General features: G+C 39.0%; 2 protein-coding genes across 2 annotated transcripts; both read left to right on the forward strand.

Moving 5' to 3' along the window:
• The first annotated feature begins 14422 nt into the window (after positions 1 to 14422).
• LOC147317252 (arrestin domain-containing protein 3-like) lies at positions 14423 to 19787 on the forward strand. Its single transcript, XM_086312884.1, has 6 exons — positions 14423 to 14678; positions 18605 to 18662; positions 18746 to 18893; positions 19027 to 19123; positions 19204 to 19460; positions 19632 to 19787. Exons 1-6 carry the CDS (start codon positions 14423 to 14425, stop codon positions 19764 to 19766), a joined length of 951 nt encoding a protein of 316 aa, XP_086169010.1. The 3' UTR covers positions 19767 to 19787.
• Positions 19788 to 21661: 1874 nt separating this feature from the next.
• LOC147317253 (arrestin domain-containing protein 3-like) lies at positions 21662 to 23346 on the forward strand. The gene is made up of 6 exons (XM_086312885.1): positions 21662 to 21947; positions 22118 to 22175; positions 22256 to 22403; positions 22525 to 22621; positions 22700 to 22956; positions 23128 to 23346. Exons 1-6 carry the CDS (start codon positions 21692 to 21694, stop codon positions 23263 to 23265), a joined length of 954 nt encoding a protein of 317 aa, XP_086169011.1. The 5' UTR covers positions 21662 to 21691; the 3' UTR covers positions 23266 to 23346.
• Positions 23347 to 24503: the final 1157 nt, after the last annotated feature.

Raw genomic sequence — 24503 nt, forward strand, 5'->3', positions numbered from 1 at the left:
TGTGTGTGCAAACCTGGTAAAGACCTATAGTAAACGTTTGACCTCTGTTATTGCCAACAAAGGTTATGTTACAAAGTATTGAGTTGTATTTTTGTTATTGACCAAATACTTATTTTCCACCCTGATTTACGAATAAATCCTTTACAAATCCTACCATGTGGATTCATGGATTTTTTTTTCACATTCTGTCTCTCACAGTTGAAGTGTACCTCTGGTGCAAATTACTGACCTCTGTCATCATTTTAGGTGGGGGAACTTGCACAATCGGTGGCTGACTAAATACTTTTTTGCCCCACTGTAGGTTACAAGCAAGTCTGGCGCTGAACAGAAATTGTCGTGCTATGCTCCTTTATTTATTGTGCATAAATAGTAAATTGTCCTGACACAATATTGCGTTTCGCTTCTGTTATTATGGTACATTGACAAAAACATATACTTTTATTCACAGGATAAAACAGGTTTTTTGTATCACTAATTGCCCAGTACGATTACAGCATACAGTATTATTGTCACTGCTACATTTCTGTAACGCGTACCAGAAATTATTTCCACTACTAATTAATTACCCTTGAGCTCAAAGGTTATATTAATAAACGGTTAACGAATGTGTATTTATGAAGACGATTTGTGAGACTGGTAAACTTATGATACATACGATGGTCTTTCATTCTACACGGTGCATTTCAAGGTCCTGTACCCATCCGGCGGTAAACTGTACCTGGGCTTGTTGCAGTGACCTGAAGTTACTAAACTTCATGAGTGTATGCACTCACTCCAAGAACCGTATAATTATAAATATGCATATAAATATGCTACGATGAGATAGCTGACTTCATCTAACTAGCAAATGTTGTCCAGGCTACGTTGGTGATGCAGTTTTTTTTAATATGTATGATATTTTTGTCATGTGATTTTAAAGCCGGTCCTACAACCGCATCCAAGAATAACATGCAGCTTATCTCAGAACTGTCGGTGAAAATTATTCTTGGAGCTAAGTTTAATTGAGCTGCATTTTAAAGAGGTGCAATTTCACAATTTGTGTATATTTTCTAAGTTCACTATTTTGTCATGTGTTGAGAAAAACACAGATTTAAAAATTACATGGTCTAATATTTACATTTAGCATATAACTGCAACATTCTTTTTTCGTTGTTTTTTTTTTAAAGACTCGAAAGGACTTGAAATTCAAAATTTCAGACTTGTGACTTTACTCGGACTTTTACACCAGTGACTTGAGACTCGACTCTGACTTGCCTGACATTACTTGAGACTTGACTTGAGACTTGAGGATAAAGACTTGAGACTTACTTGAGACTTGCAAAACAATGACTTGGTCCCACCTCTGGCGTGAACTATCACGTGACCGCATGACCTGCCCTAAACCGGAAGTGACGTCATTTTGCGGAAATGTAGTTTTTTACCATCGTGGCCTTATGAGCCTATACTTGTGTTTTTAAAAGTTATGTTTGACTTTATGACTTTCTGTGTCGTTTCTGGGATGCTGAGGACTCATATTGCACTGCTGGAAATATTTTATTTTGATGCATATGCTGTTATTTTGCAAATTTGTACTATAATATATTTTTTCGTTTTTCCTGCAGTATATGAAAATTGGTGTATCTCAAAAATAAAACTATGAAGACACTTAAAGTAAATTTCCTTTGGTGGGAAACTAGTTTGTGCAACTTTTTTGTATTTACAGTTTTGAGGGATAAGCCTCTTAAATTTCTCTAACTAGAAATATATGTTAAAAAATCAAAAACGATTTTCAATTTTTTTGTAGTTTATTGCACTTTTTTGCAATTTATGTAATTACTATGCACTTAATGCAGACATATTATTAAAATTTGGGCTATAATGGTTGTATTGATGTATAGCAACTTGAAATGCTCCAAAAAATGGCTCCACAGCATGTAAAAATATACTATAAGCTCTGGCGGACTTGGTTCTATGGTAGGTCTTAAAGGGTTAAAGGAGATATTTCAAAGTGAAGAAATACTTAAAGAAAAGGGCGATGGTAGAAAGTTTTACTCATTTAAAACTTGGACAGTTTTGTTGTTCTGACATTAAAGGTATTAGTTTGAAGCCATGGTGTTCTGGCTAGAGTGTAATCTTTAAAAAATGTGAATAAAAATAGACCAGTTTTGTATTTAAAACACTTGCGATGTGCAGAGACAACAATATTTAAAGAAATATTAGAGGGAAAGTACTTATTGACATTGGGAACTCTGTGTAGAACTAATAAGTGTGTTTTGAATGTTGACTAATGTTGCAGTTACTGGCACGTACATTATAATTAAAAGACATTTGAACTATTGCAATAACTCTGAAATGATGCATAGAAAAGAAAAGATGAATAAAAGGGAGACTGAAGGGGTTAAAAAGCAAACGTACATTTGAGAACACAAACTGACTTAAATAATCAGCAGTAAATCATAAATATATCAGTCCAGTTTGGGCAAGGTGCTTTTTTAAGGTCTCTACAGGGAAAGATAAAACAAATTCTCTTGCAGCTACTTCACTTCCCAGAGGGGTCCAAACTTTTAGGAGCAAGGGGGAATTTCTACATACCAGCTTTAATATCGTGTCATAGATTGTTTTTTGTAAATATCTATATTCTCCTCTGCTCTGTTTCACAGGAACATGCTTTCATCCTTCCAGGGGAAACATGGAGAAATTGTCTACAGGGTTGAAGCAAAGATCTCCAGGACTGGTGATGGCCTTTTAAAATACAAGAAAAACAAAAAACAAAATCTAAAAGTGTGTTGTAACTTTTAAAATGAAATGTATACATTTCATTTTAAAATATATTTCAGATAAAATTGAATAATATACCATATAAAAATAGTACAATATAAAAAACAGTTACCTGATACACCTTTCTTCTGCATTTCCATGAGGTATTATGTTAATCTAGTAAACTAAAAGAAGAGTGGCCCCTCCAAGGAAAACATTCAAATGTCTTCTTCCATTAACAGAGGAGTTTGTTCTCAAGGTAAAGTAGCAGCTGCTTGAGTTACCAAATATTGTTACATTTATTAATTTAGTTTGTTTTTGACAGGTGAAATCAGTTTTTGCCTAAATCTGCAACTGTTCTTCCAAGGACACGAGACTCAAATTGGGACTTAAGCAAAAAATATGGTACCAAAAGCCACAGTAAAACCAGTGAGAGTACTCTGTTCAAAATGATCTGGGAGATCATCCATCCAAACTCAGAGCAAATAGCCTCCTGCAAGTTAAAGATTCCTAACGATGCCATTCCCACTATCCATAACTGTAACACAATCTCAGTTCAGTATTACACCAAGGAATGAAAGTGATATTACATTACCTCATAGATGAAACTACCTTTGTTTGTAAATATGTTGCAGAGTTTAGCATGGTGGAGAAGAACAGTGGAGAAGGCTGCAAGCCGGATGAAGGACAGGTATGATGTTCGAGCTAGAGCAGCTCCATTGCTCCCAGGAGAGTGTTTTAGTCTATAAAACAAGAAGAGACAAGGTAAACTGGCAGCACATTGGGAGGAAAAGATCCAAATCATTGCCAGTCACCCAAGCCCTACAAATTCAGTTTACAGAATTTGGCCGGAAGGTAAGGATGGTCCTGTCAGAGTGGTTCATCGCAATCATCTGCGCTTCTGCACTTTTCTACCATCAGATAACTATGCAACAGGAGGTAGCATCCCAGAAACAGACTACAGCCACACATGATATAGCAACAGTCTCGGATCAGTGGTTGCTTTTATGGAGCACGGCACAGCCAGGATCAGTTCACTATCCCCCCCTCTCACTAATCGGTCCCTACTGCTCAGGAGGGTCTTAGGAGATCTGCCCATGAGAACTTTGGGAAACCCCAATCTCGATATATTAAACAGAATGCCCGAGGATGGGCTATAAAAAAAAGTTGGGGTGTGTGTTCCAGAGTGTAGCATGATGGAAAAGAATGCAGAGAATCCTCCACTAAACATTGGGGTTGGCATTACTTTTTACTTTTTACTGCATTATAGAGTCCGACAGCTGCTGGAAAGAATGACCTGCGGTAGCGCTACTGCCTACACTGTGAGTGTAAAAGTCTACTGCTGAACGAGCTGCCCAGTACTTGTACAGTCTCATGCAGGGGGTGGGAGGTGTTGTCCAGGATGGATGTTACACTGTAAAAAAAATATTGTAGAATTTACGGTGAATTACTGGCAGCTGTGGTTGCCAGAATTTCACCGTGAAAAATAAATTGTAAATGTAGAACACAAAACGGTATCCTATTTTGGTAACCTTAAATTTCACAGTAAATAATAATTATTTTTTTACAGTAAATGACTGAATTTAAACATAAATTCATGTGAAAACAACAGACATTCCGTTAACCTGATTACAGTCTTACTTTGTTAAATATAGTGAAACTGTATAAAATAATACAGTATCATACCTAAAAAGTTGAATATTACGGTAAATTACTGGCAGCTGTAGTTGCCAGAATTTCACCGTGGAAAATATAGTGATAATGTAGAATATATAACGGTATACTTTGATGATAAATGTAAACTTCACAATAAAGAATCATAAACCTGTTCATGGTAACTCATGTAAAAACAACAAACACTCCATTAACCTGATTACAGTTTTGCGTTGTAAAATACAGTGAAACTGAATAAAATAAATATTAAAAAGTTGAATATTACGGTAAAATACTGGCAGCTGTGGTTGCCAGAATTTCACCATGGAAAATATAGTGATAATGCAGAATACATAATGGTATACTTGTTGATAAATGTAAAATTCACAGTGAAGTTTGGTTTTTGTACAATTATTACATTGAAATAAAAAAACGAATATAAAGTAAACCAGTTAAAATACATTTTAATAAGCTTGTTTACTGTCTTCTATTGACAAAGCACAGAAGAGCTGTAAAATACAAAACATGCCTTTTTATTCAAAAGTGCATATTTACACAAAATTATTGGCAGCTCTTTCAGCCAGAATGTCATCTAAAAAAATTAAGGTCCAACAAATGAGGTAATAAACATAACAGGGCTAACTGGCATAAAACTTACATTCTTTGACTTTTTGTCATAATTTGCTAGAAACATTAATAAAAACCAGTAGAGACAATGATTAAATTAAACAGTTAACATCCATCCATCCATTCGCTGGAGCCTATCCCAGCTTTCATAGGGCGAGAGGCGGGGTACACCATGGACAAGTCGCCAGTCTGTCACAGGGCTAACACACAGGGACAGACAACCATTCGCACTCACATTTACACCTATGGGCAATTTGGATTAATCAATTAACCTATCCCCACAAACTGCATGTCTTTGGATGGTGGGAGGAAGCCGGAGTACCCGGAGGGAACCCACGCAAACACAGGGAGAACATGCAAACTCCACACAGAAAGACCCCGGCCTGATGGTGGAATTGAACTCAGGACCTTCTTGCTGTGCAGCAACAGTGCTAACTACAGTGTCACTGTGCTGCCCTAGACAGTTAATATTTAATAATCAAATTAATGACTAAAAAGGCACTGATCTAATTAATATCAAACTTAATACAACCAAAAACAAAGAAGTACATAATAAACAGTCAAACAAAATTGAAAACACTTGATACTTGCAGTGGTTGGCAAAGTTTCTTTTTATCCAGACCTGATAGTAGAGGGCTTTCAAAACAGTCTCTGATGGTGTCTGAGGAACTGGAAAGGGTTTTGGATTCAATGTGCTGGAGGACTTGCATGTTGTTCTTCAGATGCTCGGTGTAGATTAGCCTTCATTCCTTGCAGTCTGAAAGCAAATACAAAGCACAATAAAGCAAACTGCCCATTTCAAAAGTAAATATACAATCTTACATCTAATAGAGCTGACACAATTAATCGTATAATGATTTACAATTGTGATGCATTGCAATGCGGAAAAAAACCCATTCTTAATCCATTCAGAAGAAACTAATCGATTATTAAATACAGTCCCAATCAAAAGTTTAAGACCACTTGAAAAATGGCAAAAAAAATCATCTTTTGCATTTAACTTACATTTGACAAATTTAAATTGGGACATGCTGTTTTACAGCTGATCAAATGTTTAGGACCACATACCTTTAAAAGGCTAAATCTGTGCAAAACTGTGGATTCATTGTCATTTTCTGTCAGCTAGTCAGACTGTCAGGATGTTCTGATGGCAAAAGCAAAACAAACTTTCCTTTTTGAACATGGTCGGCTTGCTGAACTGCATAAGTAGGGTCGCTCACAGTGCGCCATCGCTGCTGAGGTGGGATGCAGTTAAGATGGTCATTTCTTAAATAATCCTGGGGGTTATGGAACAAAAATGTGAAGTGGAAGATCTAAAAAAAAATCCTCAACCCGAATTAAGGCCATTAGTGGTGCCGACTGCACCCCCATAACCATCAAATGGCATCTGAGACTGAAGGGCTTCAATAACCAATTCTCTGATGAGAAAAAAATATAACCTTTTTTTTTCTCCTGTAAAAAAATGCAGCCTTGATGGTCCTGATGGTTTCCAACCTTACTGGCATGACAAGCAGATCCCACCTGAGATGTTTTCTTCGCCCTACAGACGAGTGGGTGCCACAATGATTGGGGAGATGCTTTTTCCTTCAGTGGAATAATGAAGCTTCAGGAGGTGCAGGGGTGTCAAAAGGCTGCTGGCTATGTCCAGATGTTGCAGAGAGCATCCCTGATGACTGAGGGCCCTCATCTGTGTGGTAACGACTGGGTTTTTCAACAGGACAACGCTACAGTACCCAATGCTCGCATGTTCCCACTCACCTCATGGAAACGCTTGCATGAAGTGATCAACAAGGACAGCGGAACAATTAATTACTGAGTTCAAGTTTGGAACTTTCTGTTTTGGGGGTTTACCCATGTTTTTTGGAGGTGTGGTCCTAAACTTTTGATCAGCTGTAAAACAGCCTGTTTCAGTTTAAGCATTGTTTTTAATAAATTGCAAGCTCAAAAAATGTTTTGCCTCACTCCTATTTCTTCTTGTTGCATGTTGAAGCTCTACTTGGAACCTTGTTAAGATCCAACCATGCAAAATATGATTTTTTGCCATTTTTCAAATGGTCTAAAACTTTTGATCAGGACTGTACAACCTAAAAATAACAGCAATTTGTTTTCTTCAGCCACATACATCACAGTGGCCCAACAAGTGCAGTTTGTGTTCAGACAAGTTTTGAGCGATAAAAAAAAATAGCTTATATGTAACCTCCTTTATTTGTTGATGAAACGAAACAAACTGAAGTGAAGTTATCATGATGCATTGGGAAAAAAATGATATTTTTCAGCGCAAACTGTCTGTAGTTTTCTAATAAAATCTCTGTTACTGAGCCTCACAGGTTCTTCTCTTCACATGCCAGCAGTGGCTTCGCACATGCACGATCTGGATGCAGTCTGGATGCAGTGGGGTAAAAATCATCTGTTCCATCTTCCACTCCACCACGTCATCAATTATGAGAGGCAACAGCCTTAAAAGTTCCAGTTTTGTATTAACTGCGCTGAGAGTTTGTTTGAGGACTGATCTCACACGGCTTTGAAGAGGTATCAGAGTCAGAGTATTTAAACTGTTTAATGCTCCGATTCAGAATGGAGTAGGTGAACCATTCTTTTTTTTTCACAAAAAAATTTAAGAAACAGCATAACATGATATGACAAAATGCCATAAAAATCTTGTGTCCTAATCAAAATGGCAAATCTGGCTGACGGATGTGAAAATATTTTAAACAGTTGAAAACTGACTCAAACTTTACTCCTTCTATATCTGGTGTACCTTCAGTCTTGGGGTGTTCAACAGGAGAGTTGTACATCTCTATGGTGCATTCTGCTCCACACTGATTTAGATCACCACTCTGAAAAACAGATTGCGTCATTAAACAATATCTACAGAAATGTTGTGTACGACTAAAGCAGAAGCCACCAGTGCAAAATGAACCCAAATTATCTACAGCATGCAAAACACGGTTCCTTTAACTACAGTTTTATCTTTTTATTTCCATAACCTAAAGGATTAACAACTTCAAAGGCATCTTGGTATAGCAGTAGTTTGAAACATAATGGATTTTGGTTAAAAAAAAAAAGAAAAAAAGTACTACTTTTGAATATCTTACCATCACTAATGTCACACAGTACATCTGATGAAGACTCAGCTGATTCCTCACCTGTTACACATATATACATATATATACATATATATGTATAGGTGACGGTTTAGACACGTGATGCATTTTCTCCCAAACGTGCATGGACTGTAACAATCAGGAAATCAGTTTCCTGTGACTGCTCTTGACCTTGCAAACTATGCCAGTTTATGAACATTATTTCATTATTTTTTTGTATTTCATTTTAATCAATTAATTTTAATTTCAGCAGGTGGTATCACATGCAAACAGATTGAACATGGACTGAACAGTGGTAAATCCATGATTTAAACCTCCCTATACCACAAAATATGTTTTTTTCATTGTAAATAGCTGTGTTATACTTGGTGAGACTCTAGAACTTAAAGAAATATACATATTTTTTTATTAGTAATTGTTTGTATGTACTGTTAACATATACTGTTTTATCAAACAGCCTGAGCTTGTTAATATTAAAAACATTTCACTGTAATTTTCACAATAATTCTAAAAATGTTTTGACATTTTGTTAAAATTAAAAGTACGCTATGTTTTAGGTAATTAATATACAGTTGTAAATCGTAAATTCAAATGAAAAAAGCAGGAAAGATTGTCATTCATACAGAGTTATTATGTAAATTGTAGGGTGATTAATTGTAAATAATGTTACAGATTTTTCCTGTTGTTTTCAAAGACAATGTGCCATATTACAGTACATTCATATATTTTCAACATATTAACAGTGTAAAAATAAAAGCAAATCACCGTTTTTCAATTTACAGAAATGTAATGTCCATATTACAATCAATTACTCTTTTTGATTTAATGGTAATTTACCGTTGCCATTTTACAGTTATTAACTGTAATTTTTATGTACATTTCTTACAGTGTAGCTTAGACAACATCCTCTCCTCCCCAACCTGCTCGATGGACTTCAGTGGACAGTCCCGGACAGAGCCGGCCCTCCTGACCAGTTTGTTGAGTTTCCCCGTCCCTCTCTGCCATTCCCCCCACTCCAGCAAACCACAGCATACAAAATAGCAACGACAGTGTCATAAAATGTCACAGGTGGAGCTCTTAGACCCTTAAGAGCTCTGCTGGATGGGGAAGGGAAGGGCTACTAAATCAAACCTGTTAAAAAAACTGGTTCAATCTGTTAGCCCAAACCTGGTCTCCAGACTCTGGACCCCCTCCGCTCAAAGTGCTCCATCCAGTGATGGTCTTCAGTCTGTACGTGTCCTTTCCTCTCCTTATCTCTCTCCTTAGCTCCTTCTGGACTCTCCTCATTTCCTTTCTGTTTCCAGATCTGAAAGCCCTCTTTTTCTGCTCCAGCAGGGTCCTAAAATCTGGAGTCAGCCATGGCTTGTTGTTGGAGTAACACCGCACTCCTGGTTGGTACAGTGTTATCTATGCAGAAGTTGATATAGTCTGTTATGCAGGTGGTTAGTGTGTCGATATCCTCCCCATGTGGGCTGCATAGCACCTCCTAGTCTGTAGTTTGTAAGCAGTTTGAAAATAATCTTGTTTGAATTAGGATTATGGATCTGCTGGGATAAAAAAAAAAAAAGACTGGATTGGAGACCCTCTGTGCCCAAGGAAAGGAAATTGGTCAAGATCTGGAGAGGTTTGAGCTCGAGAGAAAAAGCCCAGGAGCTGGTGTAGAGACCCACCCTCTAACAAAGCCAGGCCTGATAATGTGGGTGGAAATGCAGGATTGATAAGTTTTTGGCTGCTCGTTCTTCCAAGTGACCACCTTCTCTTGTTTGTAACCAGGCTAACGATCCTGACTGTGTAGGATTTGGGCCTTGGATTCCAGGCTGGAGTTGTCTTCAGCCAGTAGTCTGACTTGGAGGGGAAACAAGAAATCTTGTATACCCCATTGCAGTGTGAGTGTGGTGGTTACTTACCGGTCAGTATTAGAGCTTACTATCAAATCACTTTTTTTTATTTTTTTATTGTCACATCACATGTGCAGGCACACTGGCACAGCACATGCGAGTGAAATTCTTGTGTGCGAGCCCCACAAGCAACAGAGATGTGCAAACACAACAACACAAACGAGCAAAATACAAGAATGGCCAACCTGAAACTAATAAATATATGTACAATATATAATAGTGTATGCATTTCTGGATGTGTATACTAAATATTTTCCTACATGTGTGTGTGTGTGTGTGTGTGTGTGTATACACATTTTTACAAATTAAATAGTAAAAAAATAAATAAATAAATAAAAATAAAATAATAATAATAATAATAAAATATATAAAATATACAGAGTTGAATATGTGCAAAACAAGTGGCATTTATATACAGTGTGGAGTACTACGCTCTGTACTACGCTCTTGTACGGAGTGTACAAACATTTGCAGATAAATGATAGACACAGGAAATGTTTTAGCTTATTAATTAAAAAAAAATGGTATGCAAAAATAACTACAAAAATGCACAACATGAATTAAATTATCAATCAATTATGTCAATTATAGATTCTCAATAGCTTCATACATGGAACTTTGATTTAAAAAATATATTACTAAGCTTATTTGACCCATTGAAGTGTTTGTCTTGACTCAAAATCTTAATATCTTTACAGTACAAGAGAAAATAATAAATCTTTACATGTTTCTCAGGTGTCTTTGGAAATTAGCTTTGCCCAGAGGTGGTATTTCCACCTATTGTTGCTTCCAGATTTGCTGCCATTAAGCCTGGTGAGGCTGCGGGGTCTTCCCCACCTTGGACAGCTGGGGCTCAAAGTTATAGATACAGTGATATCACTTCCCTTGTCCTTGCCTATTGGATTTTATCCTGTACCCAGGATTTGACAGTTCCCCACTTCAGATCGCACTTGACATACAAGCACACAAGTGGTGACCAGTGGCCACAAGCTGCTCCACAAGGGTTCTGAGCTCCAGTTTTCATATCACCTTCAGAGTAATATGCAGGACCTGATGCTCTGCCTCAATTTAAGCAGGGGCCCTCCATTATAAGCCTCCATTTACCATCATTAAAATTAATTACTATAGAAGCTGAACTGGATCTGGTAAACAATTAAGCTAAATATAAACAGCAAGTGAAACCTCAAAAGTCACAGTTGAACAGGTTAGTGAAGGAGACAAGAAAGCTGGTCACCAGTTATTTGTTGTTGGTCATGCTCCCGTCTGGTTTGAGGTCACTTAGTAGCCTTTCAGCAATTGTTACACAAAGTGACTCAAAGCTACATTTAAAAAAAAATTATTATTTTTTCCTTTTATTGAGTGTTTCAGGGCTAAAGTAAAAATTATTTTTACATGTTTGATTATAGAAAGTTCCATCATCTTCTGCCCTCTTTAGGTGGAGCTGGCCTGACAGGACCTGTTTTATTCCTACCGTTTACTTAGTTTGGTTTTATACATTAATTCTTTTTCGTATTTTTGGCAAACTTTTATTTTGAAAAGTTCTTGCTTCCTATCTGCAGTTTTTCTGCTTTTTAAACGCCTTGGGCTTTTTCTAAAATGACCAGGAACTCTCTCCCTGATGGAAAAGGACCTCCCTCTTTCTTCTGCTTTTCACTCTTCTTTCTTTATGTATGGTACAAAGGTAGGTGGGAGAAATAAGAGGCATGGGTACTAATGGAGTGAAGCACGCTGTAATCAGGAGACTTTGAATTGGTTGAGGATGCATCTTGTGTGGGCTAATGGGCTATTGTACTCAGTGTTAAGAAAGACAAGCAGTAGAATCCATTTTGATTTGATTTTGCAGGCAATACTGTAAAGCAAAAGGATAGCCAAGTAAATGTATGCAAATATTAGGGCTAGTTTATTTGCTCATGTGTGATGACTCATTAGGGGAAAGGAGACTGTTATTTAGGTTCTTGAAAGCAACCAAACTTTTCTCCAGAATTGGACTTATAAGGAGAATTGACACAGTGAAAGGTCGGTGACTGATTAAAGAATCATTAGGAAGCAGCAATACAATGAAAATACACACACAGTACCCCAGTAAACACCAGTGAGTAAGAACACAGGCACAGAAAGAGAGAGGGCTAAGCAGAGCAAGGAAAAGCAGCTGTCAAACAAAGTAATGATGGTAATGACATTCACAATCAGAAAACAGAAGCCAGTTTTCAATTTCTTTGCTTGCTAGGTGCTGAGCCAGTATAGAATCATGAGGGTGCCCACTCTTTCCTACATGTCTACTAACAGCGTTTCAGCAACAAACAAACAGACAGAACAAAAATGAGAAAAATACGGAAATTGTTTTCTTACAGATATTCTTTTGCTTCAGTGTTTACGGAGCCCCGCAAGGGACATAGGAGAAAAAAATTTACGCTGAACTTTTGCGAGATGTCGCAAAACTAACTCGGGATCTCGCAAAACTTTTGCGAGATCCCGAGTTTGGGATGCGGCTAAAAGTTTTGCGAGATCTCGCAAAAGTTTTGCGAGATCCCGAGTTTGTTTTGCGAGATCTCGCAAAAGTTCAGCGTAAATTTTTTTCTCCTATGTCCCTTGCGGGGCTCCGTAAGTGTTTCAGTCCTTTGGCTTAAGCTTCATTCTCTGATCCAGTCTTTGTTTCTTTTTTGTTGATCCAAGCAGTCATTGGCAGTCACCTGGGCTACAGCATGACTTCATACATTTGGGCTGTGTAGTTTCTTATGAAGTTAGTGTTGATGTTTAGGAATTTAGGCGTGTTTAGGCCTCTCCTCTTCTTTATCATTACACATACAGCTGTTTCTTAGAAAGGTGTTCATCTAAGCCAGGGGTGAGCAACTCCAGGCCACAAGGGCCAATGTCCTGCAGGTTTTAGATTTCACCCTGTGTAAGCACCTGAATCACATGATTAGTTCATTATCAGGCTTCTGGAGAACTTCAAGACTCGAAGAGGTAATTTAGCCATTTAAATCAGCTGTGTTGGACCAAGGAGATATCTAAAACCTGCAGGACACCGGCCCTCGAGGCCTGGAGTTGCCCACCCCTGATCTAAGCTGTTCAATTGAGTTTAGAGCAGCAACCAAACCACACATTTACATGGTTATGCAGTGGGAAAAAATGTAATTAAATTTAAAAAACAAAACACCCCACCCCCCACCCCACCCACACGCACACACACACACAAATGTATAACCTGCTTAGTCTGCGCAGATTCTGATTCCCAATCAGGATGGTCAGCCCCTGCAGTGAATTTTTGTTTTAGGTGTACGTTATGGTGCTGAAATTGTCACGGTTCTGGGTCAGTGTTGACCCAGCATTTTGAGTTTCTTATATTTTGGTCTATTTTTGCATTATGGATTATTTTCTGATGTTCTGGTGCTTTCTTTATTATTATCATTATAGATCTGTTTCAGTTATTCTTGGTGAGGTATCAGTTCTTAGGTTTTGGGTTCTCATGTGTATTGCAGTTTCTGTTCAGTGTCTAGTCTGTCTCTGTGTCGTGTCTGCATCTTTGTTTAGTGGTTTCTTGTTTCCTGTCTTATTGTGAAAGTCTTTGTCTTATGTTAGTGTGTGCAGCTTAGCTCCCCCATCTCGTTAGCCCTGATCTCCCCCAGCTGTGTCTCCCTTCTGTTACCCATTCCCTGATTACCACCCTGTGTATATTAGCCCTGTGTTGTCCTCAACCCAGTGTCATGTCGTACCATCAGATTATGCCTGTGTGTTTTTTGGTCTCAGTGTTCAGTCCTCACTTCATGTTTTGTTTTCTTGCCAGCAATAAAGCTGAGGTTTTTGAGTTGCATTCCGTTTTCCGAGTCCTGCATTTGGATCCTCATCTCTGCCTGCCCGCACACAGAGCCCTGACAGAAATTTCATTTATAACCTTTTGCACATTGTATTAAGCAGCCAAAAACATGCAAATAAACTGTTATATAATAAGCACTTTGATGGATTCTTGTCTTTCTTTGGAGACATTAGATTTACATGTAACCTAGAAGACAGGGAAATTATGAAGCTATTGAGTTATGTTATGATTATTCATTTGTCAGTTATTATATACTGTACAAAACCAGTGTATTGGAGATAGACATCTTTATCTAAACAGGGACTGAAACAAGCCACCTGTGGGTTACCAGTGACAGGTGCTCTAAACCTCTGATCTTTGTCTCACCCAGATATTTTTCTTCTCCACCCAAACACATAGCAGTCCCGATTTTTCTGCAACTAATAGGTGACACATTTTGGTCAAAATGAGGTTGCAGCTTAAATTCATGTCGTAATAAATGTGGTCAAATCAGATGTCATGATGTTAATTTTTAGGTGGAGCCTCCTGTCATGCCCCATAAATCAGTTTATCTGTGATGAGAAACACATCGCTTTTCACTCATCTCTGAAATGCCTTCGATAAAGGACTTTTATTTGACTTGTGAAATGACTAATGAAGACGGTAGTTATTCTGAAGGAGATACTATAGTGGGCACAGTTAATTTCAAACTGACAACAAATGTCAGCATTAATACCCTCACCGTAAAAGCCAAAGGAGACGCAAAGACAAAATGGACAGAAGACATAGGAGATTATCTAATGACTTTCACTTCAAAAAAGAGATATTTCAAAGTGAAGGATTACTTAATTGGTGTAACACTTAAAGGTAAGAGGTTTTACTCTCACCTTTAAAATCTGGCGAGGTTGTTGTTTTTTGTAGAATTTTATAATAAAAGCAGTTGCCCATGAAGTTAAGCGTATATGGAAATAAAGATTTGTACTGAAACAATAAGAACAACAAAAATGTTTAAATATTAAAATAATGTTAATTATAATAAATAAAGTGAGATATCAAGTAATGAAAACTAATGAAAACTGATTAAACCATGCATCCTTTTTGAGATTTGATCCATTTTGAATTTAAATAAAAATAGTACAGTGTAGTAAAAAAGTACAATTGAATATCATAAAATCCATCAATCACAACAGCAAAAAGTATAAAGGTGTAAAAAGAGAAGTCACTCCATAATTTGGCCCACAACCAAAAAAGTTATGTTTTGTGTTTTCTTGCTCCCAAAGACACATGTGTTAGGACAGCTGGTTATTCTAAATTGGCCATGGATGTGAGGAAGATGAAATGTAAGGAATAAAGTGCAGTATGAATGCATGATTACAATTTGACTTGTACTCAAAACCTCTTTTAGCAGTCAATAAAAGTAGACAAGCACTACATAAATGAAGGTATGTGCCTATCTGTTAGTACTCATGCCTTGCACTTGCAAGCACAAGTACCAACTCTGAAAGAAAATCTAAAAATGAACACAATAAAATTAATTGATTCTGAGCTTGTTAGAATAGAATAGAATAGAATTCAACTTTATTGTCATTGCACATGCACAGGTACAGGGCAACGAAATGCAGTTTGCATCCATCCAGAAGTGCTTTAGTGATATAGATATATTACAATATATATTAGCAATAGTATAGATATGTAAGTATATTACAGAAATGGGTCTATTATGGTATGTTATAATGTACACGGTATGAAGTATGTTGTGAATATTCTATAACTAAGTATGTACAGGCTGTAGTGAGTACAAGCTATGTACAGGATATGAACAGGATATAAATATGAAAAAATATACAGAATATGAAATAAATAACTTTACAGAATCTGGGATATACAGCTATACAGAAATGGGAACTATGCAAGTTGTAAACAGTTGTAGGATTAAAGATTATTGAATGTACAGAATGATTATTTACACAGAGCTATACAGTAGTGCAGTTAAGATAAGTGAGGGTGTAGATAGTTTCTACAGAGGCTATATAAAGTGCTAGTGGTTGTGAGTGGTGGTTCACTCCATGTTATTATTATGTGTTTGAGGGTACAGTTGTCCATTGTGGGGGTGTGTATGTTCAGTCCATGAGTTTAACGTGGGTCAGATGTCAGGAGGCAGAGTTCAGGAGTCTGACAGCTGTGGGGAAGAAGCTGTTCCGGTACCTGGTGGTCTTAGTCCGGAGGCTCCTGTGTGATGGGTGACTGGGGTCTTTGATGATTTTCCCAGCCCTTTTCAGACACCGCTTCCTGTAGATGTCTTTTATGGCAGGAAGTGGTGCTCCGGCGATGCGCTGGGCAGTTTTCACGACCCTCTGCAACGCCTTCCGGTCCGAGGCAGAGCAGTTCCCGTACCAGACTGTTATACAGTTGGTCAGGATGCTCTCGATGGTGCAGCGATAGAAGTTCACCAGGATGTCTGAGGACAGGTGGTTCTTCCTCAGAGTCCTCAAGAAGAAGAGGCGCTGGTGAGCCTTCTTGACCAGCTTGGAGCAGTTGGTCGTCCAGGTGAGATCCTCGGAGATGTGGACTCCCAGGAACTTGAAGCTGCTCACACGCTCCACAGCCGTCCCCTTAATGTGGATGGGTGGATGTGGGTCAGCATTCCTCCTGTAGTCCACGATGAGCTCCTTGGTCTTCTCGGTGTTAAGCAGCAGGTTGTTTGTGTCGCACCACTCAGCCAGACGATCCACCTCCTCCCTGTAGGCGGCCTCATCGTTGTCACTGATGAGACCAATCACCGTGGTGTCATCTGCAAACTTAATGATGGTGTTGGAACCATCAGCAGGTCTGCAGTCGTGGGTGAAGAGGGAGTAGAGGAAAGGGCTCATCACACAGCCTTGTGGTACACCGGTGTTTATTGTGATGGTAGATGAGCAGTGGTTATCCAGCCGGACATGTTGGGGGCGGTTGGTCAGGAAGTCCAGTAACCATTTGCAGATGAGGGAACTGATACCCAGGTCTGTCAGTTTCCTGATGAGTTGTGAGGGGTGGATTGTATTGAACACTGAACTGAAGTCTATAAACAGCATTCTGGCGTAGGTGTTGTTGTTGTCCAGGTGTGAGAGGACAGAGTGCAGTGCGATGGAGACTGCATCCTCTGTGCTCCTGTTCTGGCGGTATGCGAATTGGTGGGGGTCCAGGGTGGGGGGGAGACAGGATTTGAAGTGTGCTAGGACCAGCTGCTCTAAGCACTTAGTGATGATGGGGGTGAGTGCTACTGGGCGGTAGTCATTGAGGCAAGATGGGTTGGAGTTTTTGGGTATCGGGACGATGGAGGTGGATTTGAAGCAGGCCGGTACCACAGCGTGGGCCAAGGACAGATTGAATATGTCTGTGAGCACTCCTGCAAGCTCCCCAGAACACGCTCTGAGAACACGCCCGGGGATGCCATCGGGACCTGCAGCCTTGTGGACATTGATCCTGCTCAGCACCGCTCCTACATCGGTGGAGGAGAGAGTCATAGGTTGGTGGTCTGGCGTCATGTCTGCTTTGGTTGTGGTTGTGGGGTTCCCTCGCTCAAAACGAGCATAAAAGTTGTTGAGCTCGTTGAGGAAGGAGACATCAGAGGATGCGGGGGAGGGTTTGGTGGTCCTGTAGTCTGTAATGGTCTGGAGTCCTTGCCACATGCGTCGGGGGTTGGAGTTGGAGAAGTGTTCTTCTACCTTCTTTTTATAATGGTGTTTGGCTTTTTTGATGCCCTTCTTTAGATTAGCCCTGGCTGTACTGTAGGCGTGTGCATCTCCTGACCTAAAGGCGGTGTTGCGGGCCTTCAGGAGGAGACGAACATCCCGGTTCATCCAAGGCTTCTGGTTGGGGTACATGGTGATCTGTTTCTGGGTGGTGACACTGTCTGTGGTTTCGGAGATGTAATCCAGTACAGATGAGGCGTACTGGTCCAGGTCTGTGTGGGTGAACATATTCCAGTCTGTGTTTTTAAATCTGTCCTGGAGCACTGCGTCTGTCCCCTCTGGCCACACTTTAATTGTCCTGTCCTAATTGTTGATCTCAAGACAGATGAAAAGAGAGTTTGTAGGTTCACAAGATTATGGATGCCATTTTAGGGAGCTGAGGAAACATGCAAGTACCACAAATATGCAATTATTCCTAACACTGCTTTAAATGCACGGACTAGTTTCCAAGAAGCACATTTTGTACCTGCATGTTTGTTGTGATTATTTTTTAATTAATGATAAAACGTGAGGGCAATTTTTAATGGTTGCAATGTTTGTAAATGGTTATAATAAATTCCAAAAGTTCCAGTACTGTCTTCCCATTTTCACTTATATTTAATTAATTATGACTGTTATAATTTCATGTCTTACATGACACATGACATGCTATTCTGTGACAGCAAATGTTTTTCCTCTAAAAATGAGTGTTAACATTAAAAAAATACACTCTTCCTGCTCTCTGAAACATTAACTAAGGATTAATCATCCATTTATTAATGTCAGACAAGCTATTTATAGATTGTAAATTTATCTGTAGTGTAGTTTGTTGGAAACACTTAAGAGGTCATTCTTGACCTTGGTCAGTTTTGACTCTTAAATACTGTGAAAGCATGAAATATGAACTGTATGTAAGGGTTAACTTGTATTTTGTAGTTACTCGAATAGTGTTGCAGATATAAACAAAACACTACATTCAAAGAATATGTATGTAAATATTAATGATCAGCAGTAAACTGTAAATATAGTTGTATGTCTTTTAAGAAGCTGACATTTTTAAAAGTGTTTAGCTTTATCTTGCAGGGACTTCACTTCCCAAAGGGGTCCACACTTTTGAATTCAGGCTCAAACTCCCAGAGGGGTAAGTGGGAATTTAATATTCATTAACATTTTATCTTCTTTTTTTGGCAAATGTACACTTTCCACACTGGTTTTGTTTTACAGGAGCATGCCTTCATCCTTCAAGGGGGAAAATGGAAAAATTGTGTACATGCTTGAAGCAAAGATATCCAAGAGCTGGTGGTGGCCTTCTAAAGTTAAACGAGAGATCAACTTCATTTCCAAGACATTTCAGCAGTTTTGGGAAGGGATGGTAAACACTGCACTGATAAGTGTTAGAAATGTAACGTGTGCTAAATGAAAAGTGTTTGGTATAAAAGAAATCACATTAAAAATCACAGGCAATAAATCATAAAAATCTTCTCTGTCGATGTGGTTTTTCATAGAGTCCACAATCTGGTACAGTGAGTAAAAACATAGGTGGGCTCTCCCGGGGATGGGTCCAAATGTCTGCTACCATTGAGAGGAATGTTTGCACTCCAGGTAAAATAAAGGTTCAAGTTGCACGGCAAATATTGATAGATTTAAAAATGCAGTTCAATGTTCTGATTTGATTTTGACAGGTGAAACTTTATCTGTTGTTGCCAAAATCTGCAACTCCTCTTCAAAGAACACGAGGCCCAAATTCAAGCTTGAACAAAATACAGTGTACCGCAGCAAGTACCACACTAAGAACTCACTGATAATTCTGTTCAAAGAGGTCGGGGCCACTGTCAGTCCAAACTCAGAGCAAACTGTCTCCTGCCAGTTGAAGATTCCTGATGATGCCATCTCCACTATCCATAACTGTGAAATCATCTCAGTTGAATATTACATAAAGGTATTAAACAATTTCTTGGTGACATCACATCCCCTCAGAAATAAAACTGCATTTTTTGTAAACATGTGTGAATAAATATGCTACATGTGAAATGTGTGTCTCAACTATGTATTAATTAGAACACATAATAATAATTCTTTACAAGTTTCTCAATCTCTGACTGTTTCCCAGGTGTATCTGGACATTAGCTTTGCCGTTGACCCAGAGGTGGTGCTTTCACTGGTCATCGTTCCTTCCAGATTTGCAGCCATTCAGCCTGGTGAGGCTGTGGGGGCTTACCCACCTGGGAAAAGGGCGCAGACATAACGAGCTGGGGAAACCATGGAATAAAACACAAGGAAAAGAAACAGGACGGGGACACAGGGGGTAAAGACACGGGGGAAAATCTAATAAACTAAACTGAACAACCGAGGAACCATGGAATAAATAATGAACAAAATACAAAAACACAAGAAAACTAAGAATGCTGGGTCAAAATGACCCAGGACAATGACATTTATTGAGTGTATGCAGGGTAAATTAAAAGAGTAATCTGACATGTTTAATTATAGAAATGTCCAGTAATAGTTGCAACTTTTTATATATTTTGCATATTTTTATTTTGAAAAGTTGTGACTTCCTACTACAGTTTCCTAAACAAAGCAATTATCAACACCTGCTTACTCTGTATAAAAGATGATGTGCCAGCAGCAGAGAAAGGGGAAGCATCAAAATGGAAAGAACTGACGGATGCTGGGGGAACTGGTGTGGCATGGGCATGGGCATGGGGAAGGCATTCCCCAGTGAGAGACAACAGTTAAAAGACTGGTTGCTGTGATGGGTTCCAAAGCATTTGTCTTAAGACCCCTGCACCTGTGCACTTAATGTACAACAATGGACTGCTAGCTTGATTTTATTTTTTGCTGTTTTTAACTGCCTTCGGCTTTTTCTGAAATTATAAATAAATCAAATGTTTTTAACTGCTACACTGTGTTTTTGTACTCTTTGGCTACCATCCCTTTCTGTTAGCAGCTTTACTCACTGGACTTATTCGAAGAACTGACACAGTGAAAGGTCGGTGACTGATTAAGGAATCATTAGGAGGCAACAATACAATATAAATACACACACAGTACCCCAGTAAACACCAGTGAAGAAGAACACGCAGCACAGATAGAGAGAGGGCTAAGCAGAGCAAGGAACAAGTTGGCAAGGGAGACCAGAGAGGCAGGTGAAGATAGGACAAGCTGAGAATACTCATGCTGTATTGCTGAGACGGTTTCAAAAATAAAGTACTTCCCCTGAGAGACGATTATGGCTTCTTTCTCTCTCCATTTAGGTGTCAATGTTTTTGAGGAGGTTTATGTATTTATTCTGTTATTAATCTGATTGCAAATACATTTTCCTAATCGCTACTCTGGTCTCTGTACTCCTTGGTTGCCTTTCCTTTATTTAGCTGCTACCGATTAAAAAACGGTGTGTTAAAAAAAAAAAAAACTTTTATACACCTCTCCCTCTTTTTCACATTGCACAGACAGCCGTTTTTCGGAAAGGCAGCGGTGTTCACTTAAGTTGTTCATCTGGGTTCAGAGCAGCGACCAAACCGCACGCACACATGGTAACGCTGCTCACACAAATCACACAAGTGTATAACCTACTTTTCCCTCATTTACGTATTTTTTGACTTGCAAATGTGGATGACCAAACTCTGCAGTGAAGTTTTACTTTAGATGTGCATTATGGTGTTGAAATTGCACTTATATGCTTGCTTACAATTCTTGAATGAGCAGCAATAACGTAAATAAGCTCTTATGTAACGAGCACGTTATTTATTTTTATTGAAGACATATTTACATGTACCCTAAACTACAGGAGGGAGTATTAACAGATTGTTGAGTAGTGTTATGGTTATTTATTTATTTTTTGTCAGCGATCATATACAAACACAGTCTTCTTAGCAAGATGTATGAATCTTTCAGTACGACCGTGACTTCGATTTAACGAGTTCATGTTCAGCACTATTCAGTAGGCTAGTCTATTTGCTAAACTACGTAAATTGCAATAAGTTTTCAAATGTTTCATTATACTGTATATCATACTTAAATCAATGCGTGGAGCATCTCATCTCTTAACTTTTGTTATTATCTGAAATCATAAGTCACGATGTCACTCTTTAGGCGGAGCCTCCCGTCATGCACCTTAAATCGGTCTATCGGTGCTAAGAAACGCATCGTCTTCAACTCAGCTCGGAAATGTCCTCGATGAAGGACTTAAACGTGACCTTTGAAGCTATCAACGAAGACGGTAGTTATTCTGAAGGAGATACTATAGTGGGCAGTGTTAGTTTCAGGCTGACAAAAGAGGTTAAAGTTAAGAGCCTTTCTGTAAAAGCCAAAGGAGACGTCAAGGCAGAATGGACAGAAGGAACAGGATATTTCCAGATTACCCACACTGCAAAAAGGAGATATTTTAAAGTGAAGGAGTACTTAATTGCAAGAAATGGTAAAGGTGAGAGGCTTTAACACACTTGGAAGAATGCAAGGGTTAAATTGTGCAGCCGACATAAAGAAAACACTACATTTAAGGAATATAACCTGGCTTCAATGATCAGCAGTAAATTGTAAGTATATCACTGTAGCTCTGTGACAAAGCCGACATTTGCTGACCGTTTCTTGCAGGCACTGTACTTCCAAAAGGGGTCCACACGTTTAGGTTCGGGCTCAAAATCCCAGAGGGGTAAGTGGGAATTTGAATTATTAATACTGTCATACGATGCTTTGGCAAATGCATACATTTCCCACTGGTTTTGTTTACAGGAGCATGCCTTCATCCTTCAAGGGGGTATATGGAAAAATTGTGTACATGTTTGAAGCAAAGATGTCCAGGAGCTGGTGGTGGCCTTCTAAAGTTAAAAAGAAGATCAACTTCATTTCCAAGACGTTTCAACAGTTTTGGGAAGTGATGGTAAACACTGCACTGATACGTGCTATAAATGTGATATTTGGAAAGTGCTTTGTGAAAAAACTCACATTAAAAATCACACGCATTAAATTGTAAACATGTTTGTCTATGTGGTCTGTCATAGCATCCACAATCTGGTACAGTGAGTAAAAACATAGGTGGGCTCTCCCAGGGACGGGTCCAAATGTCTGCTACCACTGACAGGAATGTTTGCACTCCAGGTACAGTAACTTCACGCTGCGCAGCGAGTGTTGATAGATTTAAAAATGCAGTTTAATGTTCTGATTTGATTTTTACAGGTGAAACTATATCTGTTGTTGCCAAAATCTGCAACTCCTCTTCCAAGAACACGAGGCCCAAATTCAAACTTGAACAAAAAACAGTATTTCGCTGCAATGAGTCTACTAAGAAGTGGGTGATGAATCTGTTCAAAGAGGTCGGGGAAACTATCAGTCCAAACTCAGAGCAAACTGTCTCCTGCCAGTTGAAGATTCCTGATGATGCCATCTCCACTATCCATAACTGTGAAATCATCTCAGTTGAATATTACATAAAGGTATGAAACAATTTCTTGGTGACATCACATCCCCTCAGAAATAAAACTGCTTTGTTTCTAAACATGTGTGAATAAATATGCTACACGGGAAATGTGTGTCTCAACTATGTATTAATTAGAACAGATAATAATAATTCTTTACAAGTTTCTCAATTTCTGACTGTTTCCCAGGTGTATCTGGACATTAGCTTTGCCTTTGACCCAGAGGTGGTGTTTCCACTGGTCATCGTTCCTTCCAGATGTGCAGCCATTCAGCCTGGTGAGGCTGTGGGGCCTCACCCACCTGGGACAACTGTGGTCACAAGTTAAAGCAACTTCGCTTCCCCTGCCTTCCACACTGGATTTGGCTCTGAGCCCAAAGTGTCAGGTCACTACCCCACCCCAGATGCTACTCAGCATGATAATATAACAATGGTAAATGGCCTGTATTTATATAGCGCTTTTACTAGTCCCTAAGGGCCCCAAAGCGCTTTACATATCCAGTCATCCACCCATTCACACACTGGTGATGGCAAGCTACATTGTAGCCACAGCCACCCTGGGGCGCACTGACAGAGGCGAGGCTGCCGGACACTGGCGCCACCAGGCCCTCTGACCACCACCAGTAGGCAACGGGTGAAGTGTCTTGCCCAAGGACACAACGACCGAGACTGTCCAAGCCGGGGCTCGAACCAGCAACCTTCCGATTACAAGGCGAACTCCTAACTCTTGAGCCACGATCGCCCCAAGTGGCAATTCTAACTAGTGGTCACACGGTGCTACTGCACAGGGGATTTCAGCTCCAGTTTTTAAAGCACCTTTAATGCAACATCCAGGTCCTACTCTGACTACTTTTCTACAGGGGGAACAACCTCCATTATATACATCCATTTACCAGCATCAAAATGAAACACTGTGAGTGTAAGTGAATGGGCCAAATATTAATAGCAGGGGACACCTCAAAAGTCACAGTTGGGTATGGGTTAAACAGGGTTCAGAAGGCAGAATCATAAAGCTGCCCCCTTCTTGTTGATGATCAACTGGCAGGACAGAAGAGGCCTTCCAGCTGTTGTCCCACAAAGGAATTAAATGTGTTATACAAAAACTGTGTTTTTAATATTTAATATTTTGGAGGGAAAATAAGACTAACTGGACAAATCATGAATGTGTTCAGTTGCAGAAAGTTTCTATGTCCTATACCCTATTTAGACGTAGCTGGCCATATACTATACCAAGTAATCAGAGCTGTACCCCAAAACTGTGACTTTTAAAGGGCCTGAAAAATGGGACTGGGGGTTAAATCATGTGACTGAGCAGTTTTCACCTCTTGATATCAGTAGGGTAACCAGAGACACAAGAAGTGACAGAACAAACAATAAGAGAAGTAAGTGATTTTCCTTTAGTCAGTCTTCTACTCTCTATACTCCACATAACAATTTGTTTAACAACAGACATGTTTTTAATTATAGATCACATTTTTATATTTGTTATTATAATTTTGCTTGTTTTTTCAGTGTTTTGAAAACTGGAATGTAAATGCATTGTCTGTTGTTTTAAATATATATAAA

Source organism: Aulonocara sp. 'chitande type north' Nkhata Bay, linkage group LG12 (genome assembly GCF_057382095.1).
Source record: "Aulonocara sp. 'chitande type north' Nkhata Bay isolate Kocher_YH1m ecotype deep benthic linkage group LG12, A_spYH_male_GT1.1, whole genome shotgun sequence".
In the NCBI taxonomy this organism is placed as follows: Eukaryota; Metazoa; Chordata; class Actinopteri; order Cichliformes; family Cichlidae; genus Aulonocara; species Aulonocara sp. 'chitande type north' Nkhata Bay.

Excerpts from the sequence above, each read along its gene's own strand:
- LOC147317252 (XM_086312884.1), top strand. The coding sequence starts at position 14,423 with ATGCCTTCGATAAAGGACTTTTATTTGACTTGTGAAATGACTAATGAA. Across the intron at positions 18,894-19,026 it reads AGCAGTTTTGGGAAGGGATG|AGTCCACAATCTGGTACAGT; the intron begins GTAAACACTGCA and ends GGTTTTTCATAG. Across the intron at positions 19,124-19,203 it reads GAGGAATGTTTGCACTCCAG|GTGAAACTTTATCTGTTGTT; the intron begins GTAAAATAAAGG and ends TGATTTTGACAG.
- LOC147317253 (XM_086312885.1), top strand. The coding sequence starts at position 21,692 with ATGTCCTCGATGAAGGACTTAAACGTGACCTTTGAAGCTATCAACGAA. Across the intron at positions 21,948-22,117 it reads AATTGCAAGAAATGGTAAAG|GCACTGTACTTCCAAAAGGG; the intron begins GTGAGAGGCTTT and ends CGTTTCTTGCAG. Across the intron at positions 22,176-22,255 it reads GGGCTCAAAATCCCAGAGGG|GAGCATGCCTTCATCCTTCA; the intron begins GTAAGTGGGAAT and ends TTTTGTTTACAG.